This window comes from Ricinus communis, chromosome 5, assembly GCF_019578655.1.
Source record: "Ricinus communis isolate WT05 ecotype wild-type chromosome 5, ASM1957865v1, whole genome shotgun sequence".
In the NCBI taxonomy this organism is placed as follows: Eukaryota; Viridiplantae; Streptophyta; class Magnoliopsida; order Malpighiales; family Euphorbiaceae; genus Ricinus; species Ricinus communis.
The window spans coordinates 29,644,710-29,671,777 of record NC_063260.1 but is presented as its reverse complement, the minus strand read 5'-3'; the positions used below and the strand labels follow the sequence as shown (position 1 = coordinate 29,671,777).

Genomic DNA, 27,068 nt, shown 5'->3' with positions numbered 1-27,068 from the left:
TTTCCCATTCCTTTCCTTCCCCTTTTCCTGACAAAAATATATTTCTGCCTAACAAAATAACTAGCGATTCCATCTTTCCCAATTGCCCAACAATTCAACTCATCCATACTAGGAATAGCAATGGATCAACTTTTCTTTGAGATACGATATTATATAATATAAGGACGGGTTTAAATAATATAAAATCAAATTCAAACGACTTTAAATTTAATTTTAATATTTACAATAAATTTATATAGAATTCGAATTTTGCATTCAGAGATCGTAAATACTTGTTTAATATTAACAATTATTTAAATTTATATTTTATATTTTTTTTATTTACTCAGTTTAATATTATAGGTTGTTTTATTGATTTAATTTATATTTTTTTATTTCATTAATACTTGTATTACATTAAGAGTTTTTGTTATGAATGAGTTTGTGAAGGGAAGTGCCCACCTAATTCATTTACATAAATAGATTTTTAGTGGGTAAAGTATCTAATACTAGGTTAAATATTTAAAAAATAATATTTTATAATAAATAATATAAATAAATTTGAAATTGAATAATATGTAGATAGTAGTAACTGAATTTGAAAGTAGAACGAATTATTGTTTCCATTCCTAATCCTTAACATAGTCTAAACCTCATCATAACTTGTTAAAGTATGAATACAACCTTGTCGGACCATTAAACATCACCAAATTCTGTCACAAGGCAACATTTTTCTTTAACAAACAAGAGTACAATTGCTTAATTATCTTATAAACCCTAAATTTTGAATGCTTACTGAAAAGGACAAGAAAAATTAATTGTGGATTGACCAATTTTTAATTTTAAATATATAATCTTTTTAGTATATTACTTTCTTTATATAATAAAAGTTAACAAGATATCATGTAAATATAAAAATTGTCACGTTAACACTGATATATCAATTTACTTAATTTTACTAATTAAATAAATCACATGTTAATTTATTAAAAAATAATAAAAGTTTAAGGTTGGAAACAGTCAAACATATATATAAGTTAGTTTTACATCTGAAAAGAGAAAAAAAAAAAAGAAGAAAAAGTACAAATTGAAGCCGTGTCTTCAACGCCATTCATTTCCTAGTAATCAATCCGTTCGATTTTATATTGACCTGGTAATCTTAAAAACACCATAACAATTTTATACACTGTAAATTAATAAAAAAATTTATATTGCATCATAATTCTTTTAAAAAATCTAGAAAATAAATATTTTTATAAATTCAAATTAAACTAATTATTATTATTTTAATTATAAAATCAAATCAATAAATACAATTTAATAAAAATTTCAATATTTAATATTATTTTATAAATTTTAAAAAATAATAATAAATTAAGTATTTTTAATTTCTTTAAAATTTTAATATTTTATTAATACAGCAATATAAAAATTATTTATTAATTAATTTTGATATTATATATATTAACATATCAATATAATTGATATTTCTATTTTTAGAATTAAAAATCTATTTTATTATTAAATATAATATTAAAATATAATTTGAGATGTTATTTTTATATTAAAATTATTATTTAATTATAAAAATAATTTATTAGTCAATATAATATTAAAATATAATTAATATGCTACTTTTTAAAATAAAATTAATGCTACTATTTTCTAAGATAGAATTATTATTATTATCCGATAGAAAATTATTTATTAGCTAATATAATATTAAAATATAATTAATATTTTATCTCTTAATATTAGAGTTGGTGTTTAATTAGAAATAAAATTTATTAATTAATAAATTAATAAAAAATTATAAAATTACACATAAATTTAAATTTAATAATGTCAAAGTAGTACACATATCAAAATAAAAAATTGATATGTCAAAAATTAAATATACGTATCAAAAAATTTAAAATTTTAAAAATTAATATATATATATATATATAAATTAAAAATTAAAATATTAAAATACCTAAAAGATCAAAATTTAAATATTTAAATATACATTCTACTAAAACAAATTATATTGTCTCATAATTTTATTTTTTAAGAAAATTGTCATGATTTCCTTGAAGTACTAAACTATTCATACCTTTGTCAGCTTATTTTTTATATAAAAAAATAAAAAAATAAAAAGCCAAACGGGTCGAAGTTTGATATCAACTTGGTCAAGTCAAATCATTTTCTATTGGATTTTGTTTTCTGCTAATTTTGATTAAGTGATAATATATCTTGGGTGCTAATACTATTCTTTTTGTTTTTTAAAATAATGTTGGAAATTACCTTTTCTATAATTTATTGGTCTTGAAAATTTACCAAGATTACGTACTTTTCACCCATAATTATATTTCATACTATAAAGAGCCTTTCTCCAGCATCACTTCATCATCTTTATCTTCTTTAATTTCTCTCCATTCTCAAGCTAAGACTTTTCTTCACTAGTCATGGAGTTCTTTAACAAAGCCAGAGTAGTAAGACTGAAGAGCTACCATGACAAGTTCCTGATAGCAGACGATGATGAAGAAACAGTTCGACAGAGCCATGACGGATGCTCTCACAGGGCACGTTGGACCGTCGAGTTCATCCAAGGCGACTCCCACCACGTCCGACTAAAAAGTTTCAGCGGCAAGTACCTAACAGCCTCAGATGAGGAATTCCTACTGAGCGTTTCAGGTAAAAAAGTATTGCAAACCATGCCAGTATCACATAAGGATAGCTCCATCGATTGGGAGCCCAGAACAGAAGGGTTTCATGTGAAGTTAAGAACAAGATGCGGCAAGTTTCTACGTGCCAACAGTGGCGCGCCGCCATGGAGGTACTCGGTCAGACATGACATTCCCTATAGAACTTCTACGCAAGATTGGATTCTTTGGAAAGTTGAAATGGTGGACATACTAGAATTTGATTCAATCCCTGGTAATGTATCTCTTGGGTCGAGCTTCTCTTCCTCGTTTTCATCAGATTTTTCTGGTTCAGAATCATGTTTGGAGATTCATTCTTCAATGGTGAATCCTGTATCTAGTGATAGATCCAAATTAGTAACAGAGGTATGTAAATTCTTTTTTCTATATTTCCTTTTCTATTCTTTAGTTTGGAAAATTATGTCATTTTCCCTTTTAATTAAAAACTCAAAACAGTTCAGTATTCCGTTTTGATTGAAACTATTGATGGAAATATACAACTGTGAAATACCTTATTCAAATCAAGCCAACAAAATTGAACCACCAATCTTTAATTTAATATGATAAATTATAGTCAAGGTTTTCGTACCTCAATATCTCCCATCTAACCAACATTTTCTCTTTTCAACTGTTTTTTTTTTTTTTTTTGAGATATTTATCTATTAAATCTATTGATGTCAACTTAACTGTTTATGAACCTTATATTGGCTACAAAAATTCTTCAATTATATATTTATATGAAATGCCAATTACAAAATAACCAGCCATTATAATTGACCAACCCATTAAAATTTAAAGAATTTCCCAGCGATAATGATAACACTTACCCATACAATATATAAATGTCTTGAGAAATACTTAAGTTGACACTGAAGATTTTCCCTCTTTCTTTTTTCCTTAGCTAAAGAAGGATTATTCAAGAAACAAGAATATGTGAACATCGAAAGGAAAAGGTTCCTATTTCAATGGGCGCTTCCTCAATTTTTGAAAGGATCATTGAGTTTTGAATTATATAATATATATTATTATAATAACATGTGTTATCCCCATGAATTTTCTTAAAATCCTCATTCAGTTTTCGAATAAAGTATGAATTGGGTTCCCAATTTTGACATTTCTATCTTTTGATGGGAAAAGTACAAAATAATTGGTTACCCATTGAAATCATTTTCCGTTTCATTTGCTCATATATGATATATGCACTTGACTATGGTATCAAAGTCTAATTTAACTTGCTTTTTAGATTAAATAATTCCTGATTGGTATTTAAGAAATCTCAAATTAAAAATCTACTGAACATACTAAGTAAGCTTATGCAAAGGAAATAATTTTTTTTTTTTTTTTAAGAAAAAAAAGAAGTACAAAGAATAATTATCACCAGGGAAGATGCATCGGAAAGAAATGATAATACAGGTAGCTACTCATTTACCAATAGTATTAAGAACAATTTACTTTTTTAGTTTCTTGCCTAATATAAAAACCGCAATAGTGCCATTAGGTGCTTAACTTGCGGGATTAAATTTTTACATATATACACTAAAAAAGAAACAAATTTTAATGTGGGTGTTTGGTTTACTGAATTAGTTTCTAAGATTAGGAGAATCTCCTGATCAGAGTACCAGTAATTTTCTTTTTCTGGGAAGCTGTTTTTCAGTTTCTCATCTGTACAAAATGAATGAAATTTATGAAATTAGAGAGAAAAGTTGCTGTGTTGCTTCCTTGGAATAGAATGCCAGAAGCATTTCACATAATCCCTTTCTGCTTCTTCATTGATCTTAACAAAAATTTGCATGCTATATATACATATACCTTGTTTCCAAAAACCATTAATTATACATCCATCTTGATATATTGATCCAGAACGGAATGGAACTTTTCCAAAAAGCCAAAGTGGTTCGTCTTCGAAGTCACCATGACAAATACCTGATAGCTGATGAAGATGAAGAAACTGTTACCCAAGATAGAAATGGTTTAACCAAGAATGCAAGATGGACGGTAGAAATTATCGAAAAATCCCAGTGTTTGCGCTTCAGGAGTTGTTACGGCAAATACCTGACAGCTTCTAACATGCCATTCCTGTTAGGAATGACAGGCAAGAAAGTCCTGCAAACATTGCCAAGAAGATTAGATTCATCTGTCGAATGGGAACCCATTAGAGAAGGGGTCCAAATTAAACTTAAGACACCTTATGGGCAATATTTAAGAGCAAATGCAGGCTTACCACCTTGGAGAAATCATATTACACATGATATTCCTCATAGAACTTCAACACAAGATTGGATTCTTTGGGCTATTGATCTTGTAGAGATAAGAGTACAAGAACCTCCTCCGCCACCGCAAGCCATAACTCAACGAGCGGAAATTGTGCGTTACGAACGACCTCCGCCTACCAACAATAACCACATTGAGGCTGCGGCACCTTCTGATCCTGGTTCACCTACTGCAATTTCGCTTCAATTCCCTAAAAATTCAAGCACTGAGGTATAAAATGGCTAAGTATTTGCGAGCATTTTTAATTTAAAACCACCGTCGTGAATCTGCTGATCAGAAGCAACTAAATTTCGTAATATTCTTTGGCATTATTTAGAATAAATTATTCGCCTTGAATGTATTCGTACAAAATCCTGTAGATCTCGCATGATTCCGTTCCTTGCAAAATGACTTCTTTGTTGAATAGCAACAAAAAGTTTTCTTTGACTTTCTAGACGCAGGAATGTTTCAAAAAATCAGCTTCTGACCTCAATTTCAGATACAAACAGATCACCGACGCTATTTGGGTTTCTTATTTGATGAATTTTAATGCAGATTGACGAACCATTGGTGGGCGTTCCAGTAAAGAATGAAGGAAGGTTGATTCATTATAATGTGGCGAACGAGAATGGTGAAGTTGATGAAAACAAAAGGCAATCATTTACTTTCAAAGGAAGTGTGGTGGAGCAATTGAAGCAAAAATTGGAGGAAGAAACAGGGCTGCAAGATATCCTTGTTTGTTCTCGAAATCCATTGAATGGGAAGCTTAATCCCCTTCGATTACATCTTCCTCCAAACAATGCAAATATGCATGTTATTGTGGTTCCCTCACCAGGGAAAGGTTAGAAATCCTGATGCTCTCTCTGACACAGAGTACATCACCCTTCATTTAATGATCCTATAGGGTAGCTAAATGCTGTTGCCCTATTAACAATACAATCGCATTTTTTCAGGCTTGCTAAAAGAATTTTCTTGTAGTGATTCTGACATAGAATCCTGTAAAAAAGGTTGATATCTGAGTGATTCCTATAACAGAAAATTTTCCTTTCATTTATTTGTGGCAATTAGTTTGGAAGATCGCCAATTATATAAAAGGGGCAAATTTCTAAACTTTCATCACCAATTCTTTGTCATGCTGATCCAGATTAGTGTATTTCCTTCTTTTGGTGGTTTATGGTTCATGATTTATGTTGATTTAAGATGTTTCTCTTGTGCAATTCAACAGCATCATCAAATATTGGGCAACTTGAGAGTCCATCTGCAGCGTAATTGAATTTGCATTGTCATTCACAACATTACGTGTGGATATTGCTCAAGTTGGAGGCCGGGAAGGGGGTGAGATTGGCAGAGTTTAAATTGGATCATTGCTCAATCAAGATAATCTTGATTATCCACGGGTCATCTTGTGGAATTTCTTTTGAGGGCTATTTAATGTTATACGGGTCCTTCTTCCTTTGTTGGCTGTTTTTCTTAATCCTTTTGTAATTGTTAATAATACTTTGAGGTTTTCTTTGGTTTTAAAGTTTTTCGAAATAATTAATTTTAGCACTCTAAGTATTGTGTCATTTTAAGTTTAGAAATGATTAACACAAATTTTAGATCATTGTAAGTTTAATGCAAGTTTAAATGAGTTTTAGTTGCTATAAGATAAGTATTTGTGAGATTTGATAAAATGTTTCGGTTTAAAACTTCCTGTTGAAAGAAAGTATATTTCTGCAGAATACAGCCCTAAAACAAACTTCTCAAACAATTATAATTTCAAATGGAATCTCAGATCAAAGTAACTTAAACGCTTATTATAGTACTACCTTTAAGAAACCTCCATATTATTGTAAACTTTTTCCTCTACAAAAGATGGTGTAATCAAGTCCGGCAATAACAGTTCCAGTATTGCGTGCATTTGAGCTACATCTTTATTTGACACATCTCCAGAAACAAACTCATTTACCATCCCATTAACTTCTATCATACTACAGCCAGGTGTTTTCTTCAACCCTCTTTCGCCAATCAGCCTATGTATCTTAGATGCATCCTCACCTCTTCCAGTACTCAAATAAATATTCCACAACTGAACAAAAGCTGCATCCTCTTCATTGCCATTACCATTTTCTAGTTGTAGAAGCTCCTGAACAGCAAATTCTGCAAGCTCAGCATTCTTATGTGTTCGACAACTACTTAACACAGCACCCCAAACTGAAGCAAGTGGCTTCATGGGCATTCTCTTTATAAGTGCAAGTGCTTCATCCCATCGACCTGCCCTGCATAACAAATCCACTACACAACTGTAATGCTCATGTCTAGGCACTATTCCATATCTTGCTTTCATGTTGTCCAAAAGAAACCGCCCTTCCTCTTGCAAACCAGCATGTGTACAAGCCGTTAGAACCCCGAGGAGGACAACCCCGTCAGGCCTAAGCCCATCTTCCGCGTGCATCCTCTCCAAGTAGTGAATTGCTTCCCTCGCATACCCATGTATTGCATATCCCCCAATCATGGCTGCCCATGAGAATGCGCTCCTTTTAGGCATCTCCTCGAAGACTTGCACTGCCATATTTATCCATCCACATTTTGCATACATATCAACTAGTGCTGTCCCAATAAAAACATCGAATCCCAATGTGGTCTTCTTAACATATTCATGAATCCACTTCCCTTGCCATAGAGCCCCAGATTTAGCACAAGCCGCCAACGCAGTAGTCACACAAAATTCATCAGGCTCAACCCCCTTGACAAACATAAATCTGAACACCCTCAAAGCCTCACTCTCCAAATTGGACTCAATGTACCCATTCATAAGCACATTCCATTGAATAACATCTGGTCGGTGAATTTCATCAAACATCTTATGTGCATCACTCATTATTTTACACTTCGCATACAATCTAACAACAGCAGTTTGAATATGCCCATCTGATATAATCATTCCATTTTTACATACCCAACAATGTATTTGCTTACCCAGAAAAGGCCAACTTGCATTTGCGCACGCAAACAGAACAAAGTGAAAAGTATGGTTTTGGGGCTTTATATTACCATATTTTAACATGAAATCAAAGTAATGTAGAGCTAAATGAGGATTTGAACTACGAGTATAAGCTCTAATAAGAGTGTTGAAAATAAATGAATTGGGAATTTCAATTTGGCTAAATAAAAGGGACGCATAAGAGAGATTACCATGTGGAGATAGAGCACAAAAATCAATCAGTTTACTTATTGCATAGGTGTTTGTGTGAATGCCATTGACAATAAAAGTTGCGTGAATGGCTTTGAGTTGTCGCATGTTTGCACATTGTTGGACTAAGGACATGCAATGCTTCCATGCTTTGATGCTGAGTTTGGTCTCTTGTAAGAGTTGGGTCATGTATCTTGTTAAGTTTGTTAAGCGTTGGAATATTTGAAATGGAGTTCTGGAATTGGCGCCAAGAGATATGGTTAAATAACTGTCAAACAGAGCATGCCGCTAATTTTGAAGCTTCTACGAGTTTTTATATGCAAAAAGGGTCTCTATTCATATATGCAACCCTTGCTTCATCAAAATCAGATTCTTGATATATTCTTTTCTGTTTTGGTATATTTTCCCACCTGGAAAAGGATCCGTTTGCAGCCCGTTTTGGTTCTCTATTTTTTATTTTAATAAGAATGTTATGGTTGTTGAAAATCAGTTCTAGTCCTCAATAGTCAATACTCTTCCTCCTTTTACTTTCCAAGTAAAAATAGATCAGTAAATTAGCAATTCTTTTTTCTTAATTCATAAATGAGGTAGAAAGACTTGAATTTGGAACCTTATTCAAATTGAGATGTGGACCTGTTATGGAGTAAGTGCTCAACTCTAGTCCTTATATAAGTCTACACCAATTATGATGTAAACACAGATTTTCGGCATGTAAAACCAATAGAATCATTTCTTTGGCCTTCTGGTGAGGAATTAGTGCTCTAAGTAAAGGACTGCCTTATTTTTCCTGGATCACTTGAACTTTAGCATATGAAATTTTTATTTTATTTTCTGACATTTTTCATGGAACTAATTAAGTAATTGCAATCACACGTTTTATTTTCAATGCGTTCTGTAAACGCTCAGTTAAGTCACCTGTCCAACACTTGAAAGTCAAGTAATGTGACAGAAATCTTGCAAGGGAAACATAAATGCCATAATTAGAATTGTATATAAACTCGAAGATGGAGAGAAACAGCAATATCTATAGCTAGCATTTTTACAAATAAATTGTTCTCCTCCCTACTTTTTTATTCAAATCCATCAGCAGCCCAGAGAAATGGAGAAAGGAAAGAAAAGAATGGCAGTTTTGGTTGGGTGCAATTATCCAAACAGCAGAAACGAGTTGCATGGATGCATTAATGATGTTGTGACCATGAGAGATGTGCTTGTTAAACGCTTTGGGTTCGATCTTAGCCACATTGAGCTACTAACAGATGCACCTGCACCAGGGTCTTCGCAAATCATGCCAACTGGTGCAAACATAAAGAAAGCACTTGATCAGATGGTTGGTAAGGCTGAATCAGGTGATGTTCTGTTATTCCATTACAGTGGACATGGAACAAAGATTCCTTCCAAACGGCCTGGGCATCCCTTTAGGCAGGATGAGGCAATTGTCCCCTGTGACTTCAATCTTATTACTGGTGTGTTCCTAATTTTAGACTTCTAATTTACGTACATATGTTCATATGATGATGTTCCTTTCATTTTCGTTAACTTTTTATAATCGAGATATTGTTTTCAGACCATGGTACTTTTTAATAATTGGAATGACAATCTCTGTAGATGTGGACTTCAGGCAACTTGTCAACAGGCTACCAAAGGGAACAAGCTTCACAATCATTTCAGATTCATGCCATAGCGGTGGCCTAATTGACAAAGAGAAAGAACAAATAGGGCCTAATTCAACAATAACAGCTAATGCAGAAAACCTCTCCTCCCATATCCACACTCCTAAGCACATCCCTTTTAATTCCATACTCCAACATTTTAGTTCCTTGACAGGCATAAACACATCTGATATTGGCACTCACTTGTTAGAGTACTTTGGAGCTGATGCTAGCCTTAAATTCAGATTACAATCACTTGAACAAGATTTATTTGAATCACTAAAGCCTGATGACGGAATTTTACTGAGTGGGTGCCAAGCAAATGAGACTTCTGCTGATATGAACCCAGGTGGTGAAGGTAGAGGACAAGCATATGGAGCATTTAGCAATGCGGTGCAGATGGTGCTGAAGGAAAATCCTGATCAAATATTTAGCAACAGAGAGGTTGTGATGATGGCTAGAAAGGTATTAGAAGCACAAGGCTTTGAGCAACATCCTTGCCTGTATTGCAGTGACAAGAATGCTGATGCTGCTTTCTTGTGGCAGCCTGAGAAAGATAGGCCATGTTGATGATAAACCTATTGCTTTGTGGGTCTTGCTGTCTTTAACATTTGGTTTCTTATATATCCATTGCTTGTCGAAATAATCATATAATTAAATCTTGCTAAGTGTTCATGTCAAATGTTAACACTGCTATAATATAATAAAAATAAATTGATTGGCCTTTCCTTTTTTTTTTTTTTTTTTTTTTGGGTCATGTACATAAAAGGTTAATTTCATTATGATGGTATATGGATCAATAAAAATTGGTCATGTTATTTTAATTTGATTTTAACTCGCATTTAGATTTTTAGTTATAATTCAAAAATAATATATAAAAAAATAACAACAAATTGAAACCCCGATACAATAGTAAATATATAAAAAATAAAACTAAAACCAAATTAATGAATTGTAATAAAATAGAAATGAGGCAAATAATTATAATTATTAATATAGTGTTCTTCTAATGAAATACAATTTTATTTTCTGTTATAACTTATAAATTAAAAGAAATAATGATTTCCTTATTCTACTAATCTAAATACAAATTAAAAAAAATTCTATTAATATACATAAATTAAAAATACGACGCTCTTTTTTATAAAAATCATACCAATTTCATAAAAATATAAATTAAATAATTAAGGAAATATAAAACTGAAACATAACCAAAAAAAATGTAGAATTCATGATAAAACAAAACCAAACCTTTTGACAATACTATTTAGGATGATAATTTTGTAGATCAACAAGTTTTACCATAATCTAATTTCATATTACAAGAGAACAGTTTCTTAAAGTTATTATTCCAATACTTTCCAAATTCATGTTAAGTTTGATCTTTTTACTTAAATTTTGAGATTGGTACTGACAAATTTGGATTCCTTAATTATAATGTTACGAATGTGCCAAAGATAGAAGAAAGTTCATTTAATTATGATCAAGGGTTATTACCAATAATGAGCCATTCTCTCTTTTCAATTTGCAAAAAAAAAAAAAAAAAAAAAAGAAAAAAAAAGGGAAGCCCTTTGTGAAGAGCAACACTGGACGATAATATAAGAAAAAGTTCGAAGCAGTTGGCAAGGTAAGCCCGAATCAGAACGTGAACGGCCCATGCTGGTGCACAACCTGACAGCAGCACACAATACAAAAATGTAATGTGATGCCGAGAAATCCAAAAAAAGAAAGAAAAAAAAAAAAAGCAAAAAGAACTCGAGAAGAGGGAGAATCAATGAGCTTGAACTTTGCGCGTTATTGCTTCTTCCAATTTGGGATATCAACTAGAGCTGCGACTGTCAGTACCAAGACCAACTCTGCCCATCTTCTTTTAACCCTGAACAAACCCAAATTTGCTGCTACTTGCACCACTACTGCGCACAAGGTTCATTAACTTCTTTCTTCCTTTCAATCTCCCTTTCTTTCTTTGGGTCGTATCTTGACCTGTCTTTTTGTAATGGGTAGTCAAATGAGGAGTTATTAGTAGTGGTTGGAGGTGGAGCTGCAGGAATATATGGAGCAATTAGAGCCAAGACCTTAGCACCTAATCTTGACGTATTGGTTATAGAGAAAGGAAAGCCTCTGTCTAAGGTTTTTGCATTCTTTTGTTTTTTCTTTTTTCCTTTTAAGGATATAGATTTCAGTTTAGACTTATATGAATTGATTAACTCATGTGTTCTTTCTGACTTTCTTTTTCTTGGTTGGTTTATTGGTAAAGGTTCTTTACTTTTTTTATTCATCGATTTTTGACAGGTGAAAATCTCTGGGGGAGGAAGATGCAACGTTACAAATGGACATTGTTCTGATCATATGGTGAGCACTTGTTATCTCACAGTGGAAATTTGTTACTTCTTGCGATGCTTTCATTTGCAGTTTGCCTTTATATATTATCTTATTAGTACTACTGTATGTGCTTTTGTCAATTCAATGTTGGATGGAATATTGACTCTATGCCACTTCCCATAATTTTGAAGAATTCTTTTGTGAGATTTTTCACCTGCCAAATTCTATGAAATGTTATTGATTGCTTGTTTCTTTCTTAGTGATTGAGGGTCAGAAGAGGAAAGATATAGATGGAAGGTCATATTTAAAGTTCAATGAATGCATGGAGCTTTCCGGTTTTAAGATTTTGATATCAGTAATAGCTGAAGAGAATATATATATATATGGATAACAGAACGTGCTCGTTTTTATTGTTGTGTTAGCACTAGAATCTTGCAATATGACAGATTAATTCAGTATTCAACTTAGAGAAATGCCTCCGATCCCTAATTTTTTTTTGGATCTGGAACTATTTCATAGTGGAAAAAAAAACTTATAACACTATGATGACCTCTGGAAAGAACTCTGATACACTTGATCAATTTCTCCGAAGTCATGTCCTTTGTGTAAAATCTTCATATTACACATTACTCAAACAGTTTATATGACCTCTAAACATTAAACACTATTATGAACTAATTTAGCTATAATAAAATGCTTAATTTCATCTGGGACTTAAAACAAAGCAAGTGTAATAGAGTCTAGCCAGCATCTGCTAACTGAAATCATTGATTTTACTTATAAATTTTGTTTATAATTCATTATATTTGCAGATTTTGGCAGACCATTATCCTAGGGGTCATCGAGAACTGAAAGGATCTTTCTTCAATATGCATGGCCCTGTGGATACTATGTCCTGGTTTTCTGATCACGGGGTGGCACTAAAGGTTGTCATCGAAACTGCATCCATTATTATACTTCCCTTATTCTGCATATTCTACTTATCCATATCTGCCTATAGATTGAGGATGATGGAAGAGTTTTTCCTGTCAGCAATAGTTCATCTTCTATTATTGACTGTCTTCTAAAGGAGGCAAAGCGAAAGGGAGGTAGTTTTTCTTGAATCATGGCATGTAGTTTCCTTGTTTATCTAAACTTAGCATTGATGCATTTGCATTTAACAACCTCTCTTTCTTTCTGATACTTCTTTTTCTTATAAATATCTGCTTCGCATATAATATGAATTTCTTAATAGTGTATGGAAATAATCTTGTTACGAAATAATTTTTTATGATATATTGATGTATGAGTCTTCAAGAAAGATAAAGAAGAAAATGAACATCTGGTCGTGTTATTCTTGGGAAGTTACATTTGTTTGTTCCTTTTTGTGATATGACTTAATTAGGAGTTTTCTCAATATTTTGGGAAGTATGAAAGCCACGGAATCTAAGATCTGGTTCCTCTAACAGTTTCTCTGCAAACTGGAAAAGTTGTAACAAAGGCATCTACTGATGCAAGCGGAAAGTTTCATCTGAAGGTTGAGAAACGTACGGCTGAATTTGTTGAATCTGTTGAAGCTGATTATCTATTGATTGCTAGCGGGAGTAGCAGACAGGTACTAATGTATGAATATTTGTTTGAATCGTGCGTGTAACAGAAAGTTCCTGATAAAACTCCATTTTTTCCATGTTACAGGGTTATAGTCTTGCTACTCAGCTTGGTCATTCCATTGTAGATCCAGTACCAAGCTTATTCACTTTCAAGATTGAAGATTCTCAGCTTGCAGAGTTGTCAGGGGTAAAGCTTCTTTATATCAGTTAAGGCTTTGCGACGGTACTTTCAAAAGTTAGCAAACTTTAGTTTTATGTTATCCAAGTAAAACTAGTACTATTTTCCCTCAATTTAGCTACCTAATAGTATTCTGTGTCTTCATAACTTCAATATGAAGACCCACTATACCCAGACATATAGGCATCTGCCAAATAGAAGTGTTCCTATTGGTGGCTGTTCATCCCTCTTAGTTAGCTGCAATCTAGTTAAACTATTTGTTAGTATAACTGTATACCGACTTATTATTATGGACATGTTTGTATCTTTGTAGGAGCAAATATTGACAGGGACTCGCTTATATTTAAGGATACCCCTCAAATTGTACAGTAACATTTCATTGAACTGCTGCATGTTGTCTTCTGTGAAGTACATTCTTATTATGAAGCAGTTGAATTGATGCTATCTGCTATCATGTTTACCAGTAGTGGGAGCAACAATGCAAAGTAAATTTTGGTGGCATGACTATTTTATTGTGATTTTCATATATTTATTAGATCATGTCATTTTAGGATTCTGCAGTTCAATCTCTGTTCAGCTTCATGGCATACCCATATCCAGACTCTGGATATTTCATTGCAAATTCACAAGTTAAAATTTGTCATATTCAGCTTATGTTTTAAATATTTGTTTTGTGCTAAGTTTCTGGGTTTTCTTATGCTCAGGTTACATTTCCTAAGGTTGAAGTGAAGCTGAAAGTAGAAAATATCCCAAGGAATACACCACACCTTTCACAGGCAAGCTTTTTCAGCTGCTGATCTAAATGCATTAATATTTCCTGACTTAACCAAAACCTAATGAGTTCAGGTTGGGCCCATGCTAGTTACACACTGGGGACTCAGTGGGCCAGTAATTCTTCGACTCTCTGCTTGGGGGGCTCGTGATCTGTTCACTTCATGTTACAAAGGTATTGTAAAATGGTTGGTTTTAGTCTCTTGCTCTCTCTCTCGCTCTCTCTCTCCTCCACCTCTTTTAATAATGTCTCTAGATAATGATGCAGGCATGCTTACTGTGGATTTTATACCTGATTTGCATATAGAAGACATAAAGTCAATCCTCAGTCAACACAAGAATAAATTTGCGGTAACCTTTTCAAACTTCTGCTTACAACTCTTGCAAATGCATAAGTTTGAAACAGAGTTTTAGAAACTGGATTATAAACTTCTTTGGCAGTTTCATTACTTTCCTCAGAGAACTGAACCCTCTATATGGGATGACCCATATTATAAGTTGGTTTGTTGATTTAGATGGATAGAGCACAAAGTACACATATCTTAAGCAAATAGGCGTTGGTTTTGTGCTAGTATGAGAACAAATGGGGATTTTCTTTAAAGTGATAGTATGTTATTTTTCAGCAGATATTACCTAACTAAAAATAAAATGGAGAAAGAGGTTTAAAAGACCTCATCATCATCAAACATGATATGCCTTTGGTTCCTTCAGTGTCAAAAACAAATTTAATCTCAACAATGGAAATGGGAGTTATGAGATAAATGATTATGCCAGCTTTCTAGTTATCTTTTGGTCTACTAGCATTTCTACTCTTTCTTGTTATTTTGTAACATATTGCATTTCCTTTTTCATAGGAATGACTATTTTGCTCTTAAAATCATATTTTTTTTCCTTGCAGAAACAAAAGGCCTTCAATTCATGGCCTTCAGAATTTGGAATTACAAAGAGATTTTGGAAGTATATATTGGATCGTGAGGTCCTTGACTGCTTCAAAACAAGTTATCATGTATTAATGTTTCATCACAAAACTTATTTGCAGAAATGACTTTCTTTGGTTGTACGCAGAGTCTAATTGGAGATACCTTGTGGGCTTCCGTATCAAATAACTCTATCATTTCTGTTGCCCATGTATTGAAACATTGTGCATTTGGAGTAACAGGAAAGGTAAATTTTCATGTTCTGAACCTCTAAGCCCTCTTATATTTTGCATACTCTTCAGATGATGTGAACTTATACTCCTACTGTAGGGTCAATTTAAGGATGAATTCGTCACTGCAGGAGGTGTTCCTTTGTCCCAGGTTCTCTCTCCTCTTGCTCTCTTTTCTTCATCCCATGTACTGAAAGTAATTTGGTTTGTTTTTCTTTCCTGAAGATCTCTTTGAGCACAATGGAAAGCAAAATCTGTCCACGGCTTTTCTTTGCTGGAGAGGTATTTTCCTTTTGTAGTCTCAAGACCTTTTGGCCTTATTACTTCTTGTTTCAAGCGAGCTACTATGAGATACTGTTCAGCGTAAATGTAAAATTCCATCTTTGCTGCTGAATTCTAACTGCTCTATTGTCAAATGAGCAAATATCAGTTGTGTACATGCACAAGTGACTGTCAATAAACTGTAGTCTCAATTTTTGTGCTGAAGGGTTAACATCATTTCCAGGTTCTAAATATTGATGGGGTGACTGGCGGTTTCAATTTCCAGGTATTAAAAACATCCTTCGAGTACATAGTGTATTTATATTTTATACTATATACTACAGCATAGGTATAAAGACTATAAAAGAAATATGTAAATGCAGCGATTCCATGTTAGTATTTTTATCCTGGGGAATAATATTGTAACAGAAATTGATATTTAAGTGAAATTAGAATTCATATAGTAGCAATTCTATTCACGGTGGTGAAAAACTTAATCCGCTAAAGTTTATTCCACTGCCTTACATCTATGCTAGGGTTAGAAAATGTATAATCTGCATACAGAATCAGCTGTTGAGAAATTTTAGAACTTGAAATTGTTTGCAACTTTGCATCACGTATTCTTCCTATATTGAAATGCACCCTTGATTGTTCTCTTTTTACAGAGTGCATGGTCTGGCGGATACATTGCCGGGACAAGTATTGGTGAACTAGCAGTTGAAGATGCAGAAAAAGTAGGATTTTTATAAGTTGAAATTTAGTTTATTATCTTTTTCAATTTTAACCTCCTTGTGGTAGTTTTAAAATCAACCCGGATGGTGCGGTTGATCAGTTTAATCGATTGCCATTCGAGTCCGATTAGGTCCTGGGAAACACAAATTTGGAGAAATTAGACTTTGATTGGTTTCCTTGAGGTTTAGGGCTTTTCTGTCAGAAATTAAGCAAATATTTCATTTGCAGATTTTATTTTATTTTTTTAATTTTCAAAATTGCACTTAAAATGTCTTACTATTTCCCTTCAATTATCACATAATATACTGATCGGTTCGTGTATTTTGAGATTGAGAGTAAGTTTTTTTTTTTCTTTATATAGGCTAACTAACTAACTAATTCAGCTGTATTACTATAAGAGAATAACTATGATAAAAATTTAATAAGATATTTTAATATTATTTTATAAATAAACTATAATAATAATTTCAATAATAAATCATATTAAAAATAAGATAAGTATGATAAGTTTGTTAGAAAAGAATTTCAATAAAAACAAAAGCACATGAATCTTTATATAAATTCGTTGTGAAAAATGAAACATATATATTTAATACAAATTTTCAATTTACCAAGTCATAAGAGATTTAGTCTAGTTAATAATTTCAATAAAAGAGAAAAAAATAATATTACTAAATCAAATTTGGAAAGAATTATAATAAATTATTAAAAAATAAAAAATAAACATTATATCATTTAAAGATATTAAATAACAAGACATGTATCAATTATTTAATATTAAAATATAAAATATTATTATTTTTTATTAATTATGGTATATATATATATAAACTAGTAATTTCAATATGCCAAGTACTGGCACATTTCTTAGGCATTAACATCGTCTAAGTAACGATAACGAAACCTTGCATCTTTCGTTTTATTCATTTAATCATTTTGTATATTGAATGACAAAAACGAAAGACAAAAGCAACAAGACAGAACTCTTCTTGTTCAATCCGCTTTAGAATTATTTCATCAAAATCCACTTCCATGTTGTGGCTGCACGTACATTATTCCCTTGCAAAGACACATTCCAATCCTTGTAATCTCCGCACTCCTTGAGCACCATAGATGGCTTCAAACAGTGGGAAAGAAGAAACCAGTAGAAACCCGGGTAGTGAATCCTTCGAGAAACTTCCACAGGAAATTTACTTTGATATACTCTCAAGACAACCTATTGTTTCTCTTCTAGAATGCAAACCCGTGTCTCGACATTGGTATACTTCAGTGAGGAACCCATTGCTTGCTAATATGCATCTGAACCGCGCAGCTGAGCAGAATCTATGTCTCTTATTCTTCTCCGACTGGCCAAGAAGCAAGCTTGAACTTGTACAAGTGGAGCATCCAGAGCCAAGAAAATTAAAAACACTCAAGACCCCATTTGAGTCCGTCCTATCCGAGTTTGAAGTTGTGGGGTCTTGTAATGGATTAATATGTTTATACGATTACTTTTCTGATGATCCACTTTACATATACAATCCCTTTACTATTGAATGTAGGGAGTTACCTAGAGTTGAAGCTTCTCCACATTCAGTCATTTGCAGAGTGGTTTTCGGGTTTGGATTTCATCCAAAAATGGAGGAGTACAAGGTGATAAAAATAGTTTATTACAAACAGGGAAACAATGATTTTTCTGGTGGAGCACCTGAGGCTTTTGTGCTTACTGCTAACACTCCTACATGGAGAAACATTGGTAAAATAGGTTATGATCTTAATGGTCCAACATCAGAGGCGTTAGTGAATGAAAAACTTCATTGGCTAACATTTTGCCTTGTGCATGAAGAGGTGAAATATAGAGAGATTGTTTCATTTGACCTAGAAACCGAGCAATTCCAGGACGTTCCACGGCCAGGTTGTGGAGGTCTTGATCAAATCAATTATCATCTAGTAACATTAAGAGGTTGCCTGTCCGCAATTGTTTCATGTAATGAAGGATCAAATGAGATATGGATGATGAAAATTTATAATGTGAAGGCATCTTGGAGGAAGGAAATGATCGTTCGAAATTATGTGCCTCAAGGGTTGAGATTGAACACGGTTCCTCCTGCTAGAAGAAGGAAGAATGGTTATCAGGGAAGGCGATTTCGAGTTTTATGTGATTTGAAAAATGGGGAACTCCTGCTGTTGTATGGGTGCAGATGCATCGTCTCTTACAACCCAGAAACTGGAGAATTCAAGGAGCTGAACTTCCAGGGACTTCCACTTGAATTCTTAGCCTTTGTTCATTCGGGCAGCCTCATTTCAGTTAATACAGTTTTTGGCATGGAAATGGAATAGTAAACTTCAATTTAATAAGATGTATTTCCTCTTCTTCGTTAATTGAAAACAAGATGTATTGGGTGGAATTGCAATTCCATTTTGTTAGTTCATGTACATCTATACCTCTATCAATGCATTTCCTTAAGATATTTTAAGAACTGCCTTAAGATTGACAGTTAACTAAACAAATAAAAATGACAAAAACAAAAAAGCTTTGGGGAGAGAAAAGAAAAGTAAAGCTAAAAGATTATTTGGAATCCAAGTGCAGTAGGACAAATTCACTCTTTATATGCAGTGAAGTCACGAATTCCATTTCATTTCAACACAAAAAACTAAATGCCTTGCCTATTCATGATTGATGCCACAATCACCAGTTTTCTATGTTAAGAATACAAGTAACTATCAGCGTTGTTATGTAAGAATAAGAAAGGACCGTCAGCAATGCATCTTGATAACACTGGCAACCCTTTCGAAGAAGATAGGACACATGCTGGTGCTAAACTTTATGACTGATCTCATCCACTCTGGCGCTACCCTCTCGAATGTCCCTAAGGTTGACGGACGATATAGCAACTCAGGTTCTTGTCCAGCAGCTTTCTTCACCCATGTTAGACTAAACGAGTAACCTGTTAAAACCGAAAACAAGAATAATATTGACTGATAATCGAATTAGAAAACCACATTAGAACTTCAGCATGACTTGCATGTCAAATTGATCATACCGCAAAAAAAAAATAAAAAAAAAAAGGCACCAGATTAAGGTGCACATATTCCAAGGACTAACCACCAAACCTATCCCAATTTTAGTATGAAACTGTTAGCTTCATAAAAGCTAAAGTAAAAGGGCACATCTCATGTTTGATTATTTAAACGCGGAGCCTGGAAACTCAGCTATGACAAAGTACCATACACCACCTACTAAAGTAAGAGAACATAAGCATATAATAATCTTGAGCAAGGCACCACCTACATAATTAAGTGCTTGCTACCCACCTGATTTGGCCCCAAAATTTTCACTGTCTATTTACAAACCAAAGTTTTGTATATGAAAATGATTTATCCTGTTTTTCCCAGATCCAGCAGAATCTTGTTTCATCCAACATCTTGAAGTACATCGGTGTTTGTATCTGAGAAGGGAACAAGCCCCTTCCAAACTTATGCGAGAGAACATTCCCCACCTTTCTTTCGATTTCAGAGACGTCCAACCTACCAGTTCTTTAAAGAAGTAAAGCTCATTGTTTTCTCTTTACAAGCATATGCTTTTATATATGTGGCCAACGGGAAAATAGAGTATCAAACAATACCATCATACACCTAAGCAGTGTCCATGTCCAGCCCCCAGAATCCCAAATAAATTATAAAATCGTGAATACTAAGGCTTTGGAAATCTAACCTAAGTCTAATTTGTATCAGAATGTGCAAGGACTTTTCCTTATAATTTCTTTATTAACAAGTCGATTAGAACTCGTACATCACAACACAAAGAAACTCAAAGTCCATAATATAGCTTACACTGAACGTCCTTGATAGTGCTAAATCTCATAGATTATTAAAGGAAATGGACCAACTACCTCAACATTCAAAGTCCCCACTAAACTTGAGGTACATTACCAAAGATGTTGCCGAACCTGAGTTGTGAAACAGCAACACAGGATAACAACTCTAACACAAATACTTGTTGAAAAGACAAGTTTCTTTAAGATCATACTTTTACAACGACAAAAAGTAGAATGCTGATAGAGTAATCAAAATGACAGTAAGAAGTAAAGGAAGAAAGAAGAACCAGAGTCGAGGAGAAATACATGGCATGCGAATACATGTAAAAATTAATAATTTACCACTTGATTGATGCAGAGCTGAAACACATATCTCTTCAGTTTGATTAGCAGTAGATAATTTCATGCCTAATAAACATTCAATAAGTGCTTGAAACTGGCAGTTGGTAGAACCATTGTCAGTCACAAAACCACCACCACCTGAATAAACATACAAGTAAAATGTAAACCCACATGATAGTCCATTTCCAACAAAAAAGCACAAAAAGTTGCTAAACCTACCTGATCTGCCAACAGTTCTTCCACAGCATGCAGGCTGGATAATCACACTAGAATAATCAGAAAAAGAAAAGAAGGAAATAGTTTTTGTTATACAGTAAGGAGTCACATGCATACCTCCTGCTCATTTCCAAGATCCCCACTAGACACAGTTAACCTGGATGGATCATTTGCTGATACTCTCAATGAAACATCATCTCGATTGCTTTGATCAGGAGAGATAAAGTCATCACTCTCAACTCCAGCTTCTCCGCTGCGTCTTCTAACTGCAGATGGGTCCTTAGCTGATTCTCTTACCAACAAGTCATCTTGATTGCTTCGATCAGGAGTAATAAAGCCTTCCTTCTCAGCACTAGCTTCTCGGCTGCGCTTTATTGTCATTCTTCTTGTTGACTCACTGATCACCTCACCTGATGTAACGTGAGCAATTTGAAGCATCTTCAGCTGTTTATTATCGTCTGTGCCATGCTTTGAACTGAAGGAAAATTGCTCTTGAAGTTTCTGAAGCCTCTCAACTTCTTCATAAAGCACCTTATCTACCATAAATAAATTTAACCCCCTCAGTAATAAAATTGAAACGTAAATGTTTAACCCGAAAGCTAAGACGTGCTGGATATACTAACTCTGTGCCTTTTCACTGAAAGGATTAAACTTCTTTTGCCATGATTTATAGTGGCTAACGGAACAGATTAATCTAAAGCATCAATTTGTTTAGAAAATGTACATATATATACAACCAGGGCCAACAATTACTCAACTTATTTGTGCAAAAAGAAAAATAAAAAATGAGGAAGAAGAAAAGAAAAGGACTATTATAAATAATACTGCTAATGCATCCAGACAAACAACTATGTGAAACCGATTTATATCTTGATGATCAAAGACAAAGGAAAGAAATTGCAGTATTAATCCAGCAATGTCGGATTTCTTACTCTTCTGGCTCTCTTCCATTAGCTGCTTTTGATATCGTGCACATTCTTCATCCTTGGTAGAACTGCATCCAAAATAACAAAAATCATTCCTAGAACTCTGTCACTCATGCAAGTCTAAAAAATGACTCTGATCGTAATGAATAAATAAATGAACCAAAGAGGTGCAACCACCAAAAGAAAAACAACATTTGGGTAAACATGCCTGATTGAAGCAACTTTGCTTCTCAATTCACTAACTTGTGCACTCAAGCTGTTGTTTTCATTTTTCAAGTGTTGAATAAGCTCTTCTGCAGCTGAAATAACAAAAGAAACAAATATTAAATATTGCAAGAAATTCTAAGATTTAGCTGTACATTATGATAGTATCATCGCAAGTAAATGTTTATATCATAAACACTAGAAACTAGAAAAGGAGTACTAGACCAACCGTACACTAGAAATGAGCAGCATTACCTTGTATCAGTTGTACAAAATGTAATAGTAAATCATGGAAGTTTTTACTTTTAGCCCTGATAGTCATGAAAAAAGGAATAAATCACTCCTTTTTTTATTGTTGAGCTAATGACTCTACATTAACTCTAGCTATATCCTTAACACGCCCAAGAAAATACTTAAAGGTGTTTTCCGCAACACTCGTAATAGATTTGAGAACAACAGTATAAGACAAGGAACACATACCAGACACGTAATTCAAAAAGTTAACTTCTTGATCTTTACTGATTTCATCCAGTTCAGAAATCCTCTTTTTCTGGAAGAATAAAAAACAAAAACAAAATTCATAATCAAGAAGATAATCTAGAAAATCAAATTCCACTGCTATGAAAAGAAAAACACGAAACTCCCTCATTATTAGACACATTTCAAACCATCCAATTAAATTGAGCTGACATATTTTGAAATATCAAACAACATCACTGTTTTCGACAAATAATATGAAAATACTTCCGATTATTTTAGTGTTGCTCCGCCACGGACCCAGTCTAGACAAGAAAATCGCCGAATAAAAAATAAAAAAAATACTGCAGTTACTCTTGTTAAAATGTTGCCAAAAGAAAAAGAAAAAAAAGAAGAAGAGTAGAGATACCTTTAGAGCATCATATTTATTATAGAGTTTTGCGTATAGAGCTTCCATCTGCAGTAAACAACAAAGGAAATAACCAACTGCCCATAAAACGGAAGAAAATACTAAAATTAAACTGATAAAAAAAAAAATCCACTGATTTTGCTCAGGCATTTCTTCAAGCACGTCATATGCAAACAGCTGAGTTTAAGAGAAATCAATTTAAGAAATTGGAAATAGAAAAGAAACCAAAAACTTACTTACGTTTCTTCAGGTTCCCTCGAGGTAAGGAATCCTTGTGAAGAAAAAGAAGAAGAGAATTATAAAAATTACTCAATGGTTTTTCCTAAAATAGTTAAGCATAAACAATTCAAAATTTACCCAAAATAAAACTTTGGAATTAAAAAATCTCAATTCTATATGGAGACGTCGTATTAGCTTCTTCAGGTATTGAAATGTGAATTGATTTATTAGATTTTGCAAAATTGTCTCTCTCTCTATTGCCTCTTCAATTTTTCTTTTCCCTCTCTTTTGCCTTTTTTAGACCCAAATTTGAATTGGCCCTAATGATGACTGGGGTGGAACGGCTTACACTGTGATGTGGGTTTCTTGTCAAAACGCACATTTGGCCCGCCGTATAGGGAGTAGGCTTTAATATTCAGCCTAGACCTTCGGGTGTATGAACTGGTCTGAAATCGTAAGAAAAAGGTGCTGATTAAGCTTCAATTCCCTATCGAATCCAAAAGTAGCTCTGAACTTTTTATGAAGGTCGGGGCTGAAAAAAGTACATACTAGCTTAAAGAGTAAATATATTCTCTATTTAATGCTAATTCAAAATGTAACTTATAACTCTTAAACTTTTTATACTTCACACACACGTAACACACGTAGGTTACAACTAATTACAATAAATATTGAATAAAACTTTTAGATTTCCTAATAAAATCCATTAAAGCCACAGAATTGGGCTTATAGCCCAAGAGGGAAACAGCTCTTAAGGCATACAACAATTGAACATTTTTTAAAAGCCTCATGTGTACATATCTTGCTGCTAAGGAAGTCCTTCTTCTTCAACCAGGATAACGTTACAGAGGGGAAGAGAGTGTCGACTTGCCCCCCCATCAAGAGCACCTAATCACAATTGTATTGCCAGATCGTCAGCCATTTACTCAAAATAGCGGGTTTTACCACTTGAAAGCATAGCCACCGGAAGCCAGAGGAATCAAATAGGAAGAAACAGAAACTCATTAGATGCATGTCTTCCTCAAAGCTTCTAACTTTGGTTGTTTTGAATTGGATTAAAAATCTTAAATTCTCAGGTCCTTGAAGTCTTTGATTATTTGTACAGCGGATTATAGTTCAACAAGGCACTTGATGTTGAGAAAAGAATAAACATGGCTTGAAATGGATTGTCAAATAGAATTTAAAACACTGTAGACTGAAGAACTTTTTTTGCTTAATGTTCATGAATCAAGGGTGTAAATTTCTTGTCTCTCGTGGTTATGCTGATTTCTTTTTAATGCACTAGCGATGTTTGCTGAAGTGAGAAAAATATATTTTTTTAGTCATATATAGTTTTTGACTTCTAATCCATTTTTAGTCCAACTAGTTTTATTTATTTATTTTTGGACTGAACTAGTTTAATCAGAATAAATCTTTTTAAAACAGTAATAAAAAACAATGATATTTCTTTCTACTATTCAATTTTTTCTAAATTGGATAGGTTATCAATTTTTGCGTATTTGGTTAATGAGAAAATTGATATACACATAAAAAAATCTGGTTAATTATTAGGTTGAATTATTAAGTTAAATGAAGAAAAAGATTAAATTAGATTGAGATTTATTTTTTCATTTATATATTTTTTTTACATTAAATTATTATCAGACCATCATTTCAATTAGTAATTAAGTAGATCCAAGAGTCATATTTACTTTTTATTATTATTATTTGTTAACTATAAAAATGGCTCGATTACGTCCATGTCTTCTAAAACTAAGAGTCATCTAAAATTAACAGACATTTAAGATTTTGTTAAGAGAGTGGTTAATTTGTGCCAACTTTAAAAGTTAAAGTTTCAATTGGGAAAAAAAAAAAACATCAAGTGCTAATGTGCGATACGACATATAGTTTAAGGTCAAATTTGTATCTTTAGCCTTAAAAAAACAAAATAAAGGAGATGGCAATTAAATAAGTTGACAATTTTAAAAAGTCCAACCATTTGGAAAAAAGGAATAATAATAAATGATTAAAAAGCAAGGAGAATGAATAATAAAAAAAATAATAATAAGGAAGGAGAAGGGTGGTATTAGCCGCCAAGGTTGATGTCAAACTTGACGGGGGGAGTCGTCTCTCCGTCAACCCAATCAGGTGTCCCCACCCTCTTGAAGATGATCATTAGTTTTTTAGTTTCAATTTCAAACCTTTGAATTATAACATTTCTCTTTGAATAATTAATCATCAGTGGTCATTTTCAAATAAAAACATTCCAATTGGCCAACTCAGAAAGTCTCTTTATTTAAAAACAAGCCAAAAAACTTATTACGTAGAAAAGAGATTTCATTAAAAAAATTAAATGTGTATGGATTTTTATTATACCGACTCTAATAAAATAAAATTATAAAATTACATATGGCAGTCATCATCAATAAATTTTTTAATTAGCTAAGTCACGAGCCACGTCATTAGCCTCTGCGTATTAATATATGTTTATATTTATAATAAATATATTCCTAAAATAAGAAAAGTTTAATCAAACTACTCAAAATGTTAAATATAACAAGGGGGAGAAAAATAATCTGCGGCACATAGGACAAACAGCAGTAGTACTAATAATAATATAATAATTTATTTTTTTGTTAAAGAAACTATAAATATAATCATTATAATTATATAAGGTAATATCAAAAGTGGGGGCCTTTAAAATATTAGGTTCCAAATGACAACACTATATCCCACTTGTTCTTTTAGTGTCCCGCTCTTTTTGTCACATTGTGTGTTGGCTTTCATAATCTTTTAGGTACACAAAAAGAAAATCTTAGTTTTAATTTAGGTCCAAAACCTAAACACCACTATCTGACACGGACTCGCAACAAAAGATTGCAAAGGCCAAATATGCGTTGAAGGCATTGTAATTGTGCAGTTCAGTCCTTCAAATTTTACTTTATCCAATTCCTGATTAGATGAACAAATATTGAGTTGCATTTGAACTTAATCCAAATTCATAATTCAAGTTTTAATATACAAATTAAACAGAAACTTATTTCTTCTTATGTTTTAATATTTTAGTAATTTTCTGAAATCATTAAACAAATTAATTAGGATTTATATATCAAGTAATTATTAAAAAAAGAGACAACTCAATTATGCCTTTCATTAAGAAAAAAAAAAAACTAAGACTCTCATTTAGTGTTCTTCTAATTCCAACTTAACTTAATAATATATTCAAAATCTCTCTTTCACATGCAATATAAAGCATCAATTAATTATTGATTGTTTTTTTTTTCTCAATTGTTTTTATTAAATTATTTATAATATTGATTTCATTGTAATTATTATTAACATAAAAGAATACAGTTGATAGACTTTATCCAAAACTGCCAAATTCAATTAAAAATAGTATAGCTATAGAAACTTAAAGAAAACTACAAACTCAATAAAAGAATAAAGAGTAAAGTAATTTTTATTATGTTGAAAGTACTTTTTAATTTTTTTATAATAATACTTCTATTAAATTAATTTATTTCTTTTTCTAAATGTATTATTTTAAGATAGATTCCATATGATTAATAATATAGTGTACTAATATTTAGAGCATGATAATCCCATCGCCGGGTGTATTTTTGTCATTAGTTTACTTTCTTAGTTGTTAAAATCTTCTAAAGGTCTATATATACTATTCATGTGTTATATAACTGTTATTATTATTTTAATTATAAAATCAATTTGAAAGATATAATTTAATAAATTTTTAATATTTAATATTAA

The 27,068-nt window shown here is 32.5% G+C and overlaps 6 protein-coding genes across 14 annotated transcripts; 4 read left to right on the top strand and 2 right to left on the bottom strand.

Moving 5' to 3' along the window:
- Positions 1-2,358: 2,358 nt before the first annotated feature.
- On the top strand, positions 2,359-6,467 carry LOC8276005. 2 transcript variants are annotated; one of them, XM_002517404.4, is made up of 4 exons: positions 2,359-3,029; positions 4,524-5,144; positions 5,469-5,754; positions 6,139-6,467. In XM_002517404.4, the coding sequence occupies exons 1-4, from the start codon at positions 2,427-2,429 to the stop codon at positions 6,180-6,182; spliced, it is 1,554 nt and encodes a 517-aa protein (XP_002517450.2). In that variant the 5' UTR covers positions 2,359-2,426; the 3' UTR covers positions 6,183-6,467. The 2 variants fall into 2 exon arrangements, with proteins under 2 accessions (XP_002517450.2, XP_048230750.1); XM_048374793.1 differs by lacking the exon at positions 2,359-3,029 and adding an exon at positions 3,623-4,076.
- Positions 6,468-6,634: 167 nt separating this feature from the next.
- Positions 6,635-8,556, bottom strand: LOC8276006 (pentatricopeptide repeat-containing protein At3g28660). Its single transcript, XM_015718149.3, has one exon. The coding sequence runs from the start codon at positions 8,272-8,274 to the stop codon at positions 6,724-6,726; it is 1,551 nt and encodes a 516-aa protein (XP_015573635.1). The 5' UTR covers positions 8,275-8,556; the 3' UTR covers positions 6,635-6,723.
- Positions 8,557-9,100: 544 nt separating this feature from the next.
- LOC8276007 (metacaspase-9) lies at positions 9,101-10,462 on the top strand. The gene is made up of 2 exons (XM_002517406.4): positions 9,101-9,548; positions 9,691-10,462. Exons 1-2 carry the CDS (start codon positions 9,185-9,187, stop codon positions 10,302-10,304), a joined length of 978 nt encoding a protein of 325 aa, XP_002517452.1. The 5' UTR covers positions 9,101-9,184; the 3' UTR covers positions 10,305-10,462.
- A 596-nt stretch (positions 10,463-11,058) lies between these two features.
- Positions 11,059-17,055, top strand: LOC8276008 (uncharacterized protein YtfP). 5 transcript variants are annotated; one of them, XM_025157041.2, is made up of 16 exons: positions 11,067-11,658; positions 11,739-11,864; positions 12,027-12,086; positions 12,869-12,982; positions 13,057-13,144; positions 13,505-13,650; positions 13,731-13,832; positions 14,528-14,599; positions 14,670-14,769; positions 14,851-14,945; positions 15,493-15,570; positions 15,660-15,758; positions 15,842-15,875; positions 15,967-16,023; positions 16,247-16,288; positions 16,668-17,055. In XM_025157041.2, the coding sequence occupies exons 1-15, from the start codon at positions 11,440-11,442 to the stop codon at positions 16,258-16,260; spliced, it is 1,404 nt and encodes a 467-aa protein (XP_025012809.2). In that variant the 5' UTR covers positions 11,067-11,439; the 3' UTR covers positions 16,261-16,288; positions 16,668-17,055. The 5 variants fall into 5 exon arrangements, 3 of the variants coding, with proteins under 3 accessions (XP_025012809.2, XP_015573731.3, XP_002517453.3); XM_015718245.3 differs by having other exon boundaries at positions 11,086-11,658; positions 15,842-15,892; XM_002517407.4 differs by having other exon boundaries at positions 11,095-11,658; positions 14,863-14,945; positions 15,842-15,892.
- A 543-nt stretch (positions 17,056-17,598) lies between these two features.
- On the top strand, positions 17,599-19,193 carry LOC8276009 (F-box protein At3g07870). The gene has a single exon (XM_002517408.3). It carries the CDS (start codon positions 17,848-17,850, stop codon positions 19,051-19,053), a length of 1,206 nt encoding a protein of 401 aa, XP_002517454.1. The 5' UTR covers positions 17,599-17,847; the 3' UTR covers positions 19,054-19,193.
- Positions 19,194-19,264: 71 nt separating this feature from the next.
- On the bottom strand, positions 19,265-23,922 carry LOC8276010. 4 transcript variants are annotated; one of them, XM_048374808.1, is made up of 10 exons: positions 23,674-23,922; positions 23,346-23,376; positions 23,106-23,153; positions 22,700-22,769; positions 22,224-22,314; positions 22,022-22,083; positions 21,207-21,625; positions 21,093-21,126; positions 20,874-21,011; positions 19,265-19,661 (listed from the first exon to the last, which is right to left on the bottom strand). In XM_048374808.1, exons 3-10 carry the CDS (start codon positions 23,151-23,153, stop codon positions 19,471-19,473), a joined length of 1,053 nt encoding a protein of 350 aa, XP_048230765.1. In that variant the 5' UTR covers positions 23,346-23,376; positions 23,674-23,922; the 3' UTR covers positions 19,265-19,470. The 4 variants fall into 4 exon arrangements, with proteins under 4 accessions (XP_048230765.1, XP_015573720.1, XP_048230764.1 ...); XM_015718234.3 differs by having other exon boundaries at positions 23,463-23,921; XM_048374807.1 differs by having other exon boundaries at positions 23,342-23,376; positions 23,674-23,921.
- Between the last annotated feature and the right edge of the window lie 3,146 nt (positions 23,923-27,068).